This window comes from Crassostrea angulata, chromosome 5, assembly GCF_025612915.1.
Source record: "Crassostrea angulata isolate pt1a10 chromosome 5, ASM2561291v2, whole genome shotgun sequence".
Classification (NCBI taxonomy): Eukaryota; Metazoa; Mollusca; class Bivalvia; order Ostreida; family Ostreidae; genus Magallana; species Magallana angulata.
In genome coordinates this window covers 43,432,113-43,438,851 of record NC_069115.1, presented here as the reverse complement: position 1 = coordinate 43,438,851, position 6,739 = coordinate 43,432,113, and the positions used below count along the sequence as shown (strand labels likewise).

Sequence of the window (6,739 nt, the reverse complement as noted above, 5' to 3'; positions counted from 1 at the left end):
AAAGTAGGAATAATCAAAGACATTGTTAACAGAAGCTTCATCCTAAAACAAATATTGGACGCTGACATGAGTTCTTTTGTTTCAAAATTATAGTCGTGTATCGTTGTTCACTTATGAATCACAGAAGAGATTTGAATCAAAGTTAAATGATAATTTATTAAATTATATTATAACAACATACATCAACATTCAATAAAATCCAATAGACATGCAGTGCATCGCAGTTTTCTTTAATTTACAAAATATTATAAACGGTAGACATAGGTTCAGCAGTAATAATCAACGTCTTGATTCAATTAACATATCTCTCTACATATCACATGGTTTTGACAATGGACGGATGCTTAACACTTTTAAGGTTAAATTAAAAGTTTTATTTCACAACAGATATATTTTCTTTACTTCAACTTAGTAAAGAAAGAATATATCAAAGAAGACACAAAAATTTGATGTGAAATTGAACTGTCTGCTACTGTAATTTAAAATGAGAAACCTCCCTGTGATTGCGCAATACACAAGGAAACGCCCACTGATATTGCGCAATACATGTGTACATGCCCAGGTCACTAGGAGATATACCAGTTCCATTTGCTTTCGTCATCATCATCATCATCACTCTCTGTGGTGCCGTTCTTTTCATTGGGCATGTGCGGCAGACCTTTGCGAGAATTGACCTTCCTCCAAATGCGCCTGAAGAAAAGTGAATACTTTTAATAGAAGATCAAGACTTTGCTATAAAGTTACATATAACCTGGAAATTAAAAAATATAAAATTATATAAAAGAATGTGAAAAATTTTAATGCAATGTATATGAAATGCTAATCATGTAAAACTTTTTACATGTACTTTGTACATTAATATTACAGTAGGTATTCAACTATTGAAATAATTTCAGCTAGATTTTACATGAAACAGTCCTTTGCTTTCTAAAAGAATCAAATTCATTGCATCTTTATTGGCAAACAGCCATGTAACATTGGATAAAAATAAAAGGGAGGCAAGAGCTGCATGTATCTGTAAAATAACACATGTACCCGTCAATAAAACCAAGATCAATATACAAGTATAAATTATAAGACTTCCCAGCTCCCCTACCTTGCATCTCTCTCACTAGTGTCAGCGTCCTGAATGGCTTCTCTTAGATCAGTCTCCATCTCCGATATACTTCTCTCCAGGTACTCATTCTGTTTAAGAAGTTTCTGTACCTCCACCTTTAAAATAAATCAAAAGTGTTAAAAGAGGTGCCATAGAGGAGTCACTGATAATTAGTGTGTGGAATTTCAAATTTTTCTTTAGTAAAATAATTTTTTTAAAATTCAAAATAAGAACGATGATCTTGTCAATTGTGACTAAACAGAGGAATTCAGCTTTTCCGACTTATTTGCTAGCATTAATTCACTACCAATTACCGGTGCATATTCAATGACTGTGTATAATTAAGTTGGAAGAAAAAAACAAACTTGGTACCTCTGTTTCTTTAATACACTGCTCCAGATGATTGCAGACAGTGAGCGGCACATACTCCTCTCTGAGTTTGGTTCGAAGCGCATTCAGATCATCCAGTTTCTCCAGGATCAGGGCTTTGACGTGTTCTATTTCATCAGCCAGTTCTGCCATAGGTTCTTCATGGTACGTACTTGCCAGCTGAACCCGTGGTTCTGGAAAATGGGAGTCAATCAAATTCATTATTATTCGAATCATATATGATTCATAAAAAATGCTCTTGAATATTTATACTAGTCAGCATCATCAGGAATATAGATTCTGAGTTTATGATAGATATTCTGAGGTACATAAATATCAACCTACAATACACTCGATCTAATACTTGTATTAAACAAAATAATATGTGTATGAAAAGGGGGAAAGAGGGAAATATACCTGGCTCGGTAGGTTCTCTAGATAACAGTTCTTCTTCCTCAAGCAATTCTTTCCTCAACCTGAAAAGTCCAATAGCAATGTACTACATGTATTATAACATCAACTGCTATTGGTAACCCACAGGCACCTGAGGTTATAAATTTTACTCATAATAAAAATAAATACCCTATACCCAATAACACATGCATTATTAGGTATAGGGTATCTATTTTTATCATAAGAAAAATCTATAACGTTAGGTGTGTAGTAACCTTTAAATTCATGGAGAACAAATTTTGCTGTATACTCCAGTCCTAGGTCACTTTTAAAATGATGTTTATAATTAACTTTGTCCAACCGATTGAAAAATATTTTCATAAAAAATATAAGCATAAATTTCTATGGTTGTTTGAAGCTCGATTTTCTGTTTAATTTTTTAGCAACTTTAAAAATAAAATTATTTCCATATATAACACCTACTGACTCAAAATTTAGACAAAGAGTACAATTAGGGATGAAACAAACATTTTCTTAAAGGTGATCTTATTGCATGTTGTAAGTTTGTAACATATGTTTGATACATAGACAAGCACCTTTCATTGGTTTCCAGCAATGACTTGGCCTTCTCCTCCAGCGTAGAGACCTTGTTCTCTGCTTCCTGTAGCTCCTGGGGTCGTGACGTCCCACGATACAACATCAGCTCCGCCTGGGTCCGCAGCTTCTTGGTATGGTCAGGTGACTGCTGGTCGAGCAGTTTGGAGATGTAATTGTCGTACTCCATCTGAAAACAACATAGTCCAGGAGGAAAAAATCTTTAGTTTCTAATGCCAATTTTTAAAAAATTTAATGCAGCATGCAGACATTTTGTTTTTTTTATTGTAATTATAAGATTTGGTAAGGGAAGTAATTCAATTTTACAAAATGGAAATTGAGATACAATGTACATGCCAATATAGTAATAAAAACAATGTACCACCATTAGAACATTGCCTGATCTATTAGAGTAATTTAAACACTGATTATTCTTGGCTAAAGATATACAGCAAGTAAATTGATAACATGGTTAATTTTCTCATTTAACAACATTCAAATAAATCTCAATACATGCAGTTTTAATTTCAATCTTCTAACAACTTTACCTTTATGCTTTTTAATATGTATGTAAATGTAGGACTCTCTTCAATTAAATCCTCTAATACGTTGCTATAGACTTGGAGTTTGTGAAAGTTGGGACGGTCATCACCAATAAAGTTGAGGGCATCCAGCTCCTATTAAAATGAAAAACAACTGATAGATTCATCGACCATTATTGATACTCAAATCGCCATTTATGGATAAGAACAAAATCTATTATACACAGATTAATAGAATAGAGTGTATAAGAACACAGGTGTACATGAAATCTTTAAAATCCTCACAACCATGTGGTGCATAAATCATGTTAATCAGCATCATGTTCAAGTTTTCAAATAAAATCGCTTGAGTGATAATTAAATTCAGTTTTTATAATGTTTTACTTTTAAATTCCTAGTTCCAGAAAGGAATGATCCAACTTTAATAGATGACAATTTCACCATAAAAGAGTTGAAAACAGAGTTCTGTGCCATCATTTAAATAATCTTTGGAGCTACTTTTGTTGGATTTCATTTTTTTAAAGGTTTAATTATATATTGTTGAGATGTAATTCTGAGGGTAATTAAGTCATAATAATTCATGAGTGAGGGGCATATCCATAAAATCCCCAAACTAAGTCATCAAATATTCAAATGATGCCACTGCATTTTTACATTCATTAAATAATTGATAAAAGCCAACTAGTAATATTAAGATGAATACCTCTTCTAATCTTTTTTCTAGATGTCTAACAGCCCTCACGGCAGACAGAACATTCTGCTCTGAAGCATCCTCCATTCCGATGACTTGACTCTCCATTGACTTCATTTTCCTATACTGGTCCCTTTTGGTAACCCCGATATGATGCGTTGGAAGAAACTGATGTCTGAATGTGTAAAGATTGTCTATGTTAAGACTTTTCTGAATGTCTTCCATCACATCATAGTCTTCCCCTTCCTCTTCCATAGGAGGAAGCCTCTTTGACTGACCACTACCTCCGGGCAACATAATCTCTTCGGCCTTCAGCTCCTCCACTAAGACGCCATCTTGAAGTTCGGTGTAGACAGACTTTTTCGAGGCAGCACTTGGATTTCTCTTGGTCGACTCTGGCCTATCATCAATAGTCCCTATCGTACTTACGGGTGTCTTAATGTTTTTGTATCGAATTTGCGGTGCCATGTTTATCTCACTGTTGTACAGTGGAACACTGCCCGTGGTACCCACACTAAAGTCATACAAAGTGTCTTTCATTTTAGTATCCTTAGTGTTTGTTGACTTCCTCACAGGGGGGTTTGGCACGGTGCTTTTATCAACAAGAGAGATTCTCTTTCCCTTTCCAGCTGTCCACTTGCTGCTTCCCCATGATGAGGGAGGTTTGTATAAATAGGACTCATTTAAATGTCCTCCCGCGTAGGAATGAATGTCATCTTTCTGAACACCTTCCACATCATTTAGCAGCTGTTTAAGCTGCTTCCGTGAGGTAAAATTAAATGCTGTCATTATTTTCTATTTTAAATCTCTGTCAACTGAAAATTAAAATGAAAAGAAATCAATTTTGGATGATGCATAAAATTATTTGAATAACATGAATATAAAGAAAACAAATTTTGATGATGCATAAAATTATCGCATAGCCCCCTAACTCCGTCACTACCCTAACTCCGTCACTTTCAGGAAACTCCTCGCCGTTTGAAATCAAGTACGATTATGACGTCATTTTTTACATGTCAAAAATCTTCAATCAAATGTCAACAATTTGCAACGGTTAAATTTAAGAATATGTCAAAAAATAACAGAATTAAACCTTGTTCATTTTATGCACCATTAATTGTGTGAAATCAGCTAAAACTTTTTCACGGGTGCACTAAAATATCGATATTTCTGACATGTGGGCCCATTCGATCATTTACGGTGGTCAGCCATTTTTAGAGAGGTCAAGATGAAACATTTCACATGTAATACATTTTTGATTAAGGTAACTAATACATTTTTTTCAGACCGCAATAGCCTTTATGCACTACTCTTGATGATAACGTCAAATCGCTCATGCCGATACTTTTGCCTTATACAGGGTATAGAAATATCAGGTATATCGCTATTTAGAATATGCTACATTTCTAAAAATGTAATAAATAAATAATTTAATAAGTAATATATTAATTAATGATATAAAATATTTGAAATATATAAGGACATAAATCAAATGGCATCCATAAATTCTGAAAAGGCCATTGTGATTGTTGTTACATGGACCCATTTTTTATTCTGGCGATCATTTCATTTCGATGAAATTAAATACAATTTAAATTGTATGCACCATTTTTACTTTTTATAACTTGACCTAGATACAAATTGAGTTTTAACTAAATTGTTAATGTTTCTTTATTCCCTGCCATATCATAGAGCATGTGGGTGACGGAGTTAGGTTCATAAGTTATGATAGCACGTGTGATAAACGTCGTATTCAGGGGGCTTATTTGAATAAAAATAAAAATATTTTTGTTAATAATTTTATAAATTATATTGTTTCAGATTATATTTAGCGATTGCAAATGATAAAAACCACAAAAAATAATTTACAGAGAAATGCGGGAGGTTTTCTGCTTATGGTGACGGAGTTTGGGTACTCGGGGATACATTTATAAGCAAAAATATTTTTGTACCTCTTCTTTCACTTTATTCATTCATTTTCTACCAATAATTTTCAAACCAAAAATAATTTTGCTTTATCACTTAATATAAAAATGATTTTTTAACTGAACCGTGCGTAATAAACATACAATCAAACGTACATTGTTATCACCCAGTGCGAGCTGAGGAAATTCGAACGTGTTCGTTGTTTTTCTTCAATATTTTGTTTCCAAAAATAAAATAGACTTACCTGTGACACAACTGACAAATACCATTCCATTTAAGATAACTGAGGTATTCAATACATCTGTGGGTGTTTAGCTGACATGCAAGAGGTGGGGGAACTCCATTTTTTTGTTTAAAGTAGTTATGGAGACAAAGAAGAGTTCTTTAACGGTAGGTAACTCTGATTATGAAAAAAATTACGCGCTTGAAAAATGTATGGAAAATTGTAAATTAATTTAAAATACATTATATATTTACTGATCAATTGATAATTTGTTTATAAAATTGATGTAACGATAATATTAATTTAATTTATAACTATTATATATAACAATGTTGTAACATTCAGGCACGTAGCATCAGGGGGGGCCAGGGGGGGCCTGGCCCCCCCCACTTTTTCTCGCAGCAACAAATTTTTAAAAATTTACATATAAAAAATTGAATTATCATGGAGTTGGCCCCCCCACTATTTTGCGAGTAAGTAAAAAATGGATAAGAAAATAAGGAAATGCGGAGTGAAAATGAAGTTATATGCTACTCGGTTAACTGGACCCACAGCTATCCTTTAATTTTCAATTATACATGTAGGTAATGTGTAAGGGATTATTATTTTTTTACTTTGGAAACATAATTTTAGGGAATTTACCATTGTTATATTACTTCGTCAACACAGGGACCAAGCCCGTTATAACATTAATTTCAATGTAACCATAAATTATTTATGGTTACGTTGAAATTAATGTTAAAACGGGCTTGGTCCCTGTGTTCGTCAATAGCAACTTTTGTATCACCCTACTACACACACGTTGCCCAAATAGGATTTTTTTCTCCCATCTTAAGTCACTTACTGTACCTATCGGTGCAGAAAATCAATGAGATTTTTCTAAAAAAAAAAAATAATGATAAAGC

At 33.2% G+C, this 6,739-nt stretch overlaps 1 protein-coding gene across 1 annotated transcript; it reads right to left on the bottom strand.

The window, feature by feature from the left end:
* Positions 1 to 136: 136 nt before the first annotated feature.
* Positions 137 to 6,008, bottom strand: LOC128186125 (uncharacterized protein C6orf118-like). Its single transcript, XM_052855859.1, has 8 exons — positions 5,856 to 6,008; positions 3,698 to 4,500; positions 3,001 to 3,129; positions 2,455 to 2,642; positions 1,883 to 1,941; positions 1,469 to 1,659; positions 1,097 to 1,212; positions 137 to 690 (listed from the first exon to the last, which is right to left on the bottom strand). Exons 2-8 carry the CDS (start codon positions 4,472 to 4,474, stop codon positions 567 to 569), a joined length of 1,584 nt encoding a protein of 527 aa, XP_052711819.1. The 5' UTR covers positions 4,475 to 4,500; positions 5,856 to 6,008; the 3' UTR covers positions 137 to 566.
* Between the last annotated feature and the right edge of the window lie 731 nt (positions 6,009 to 6,739).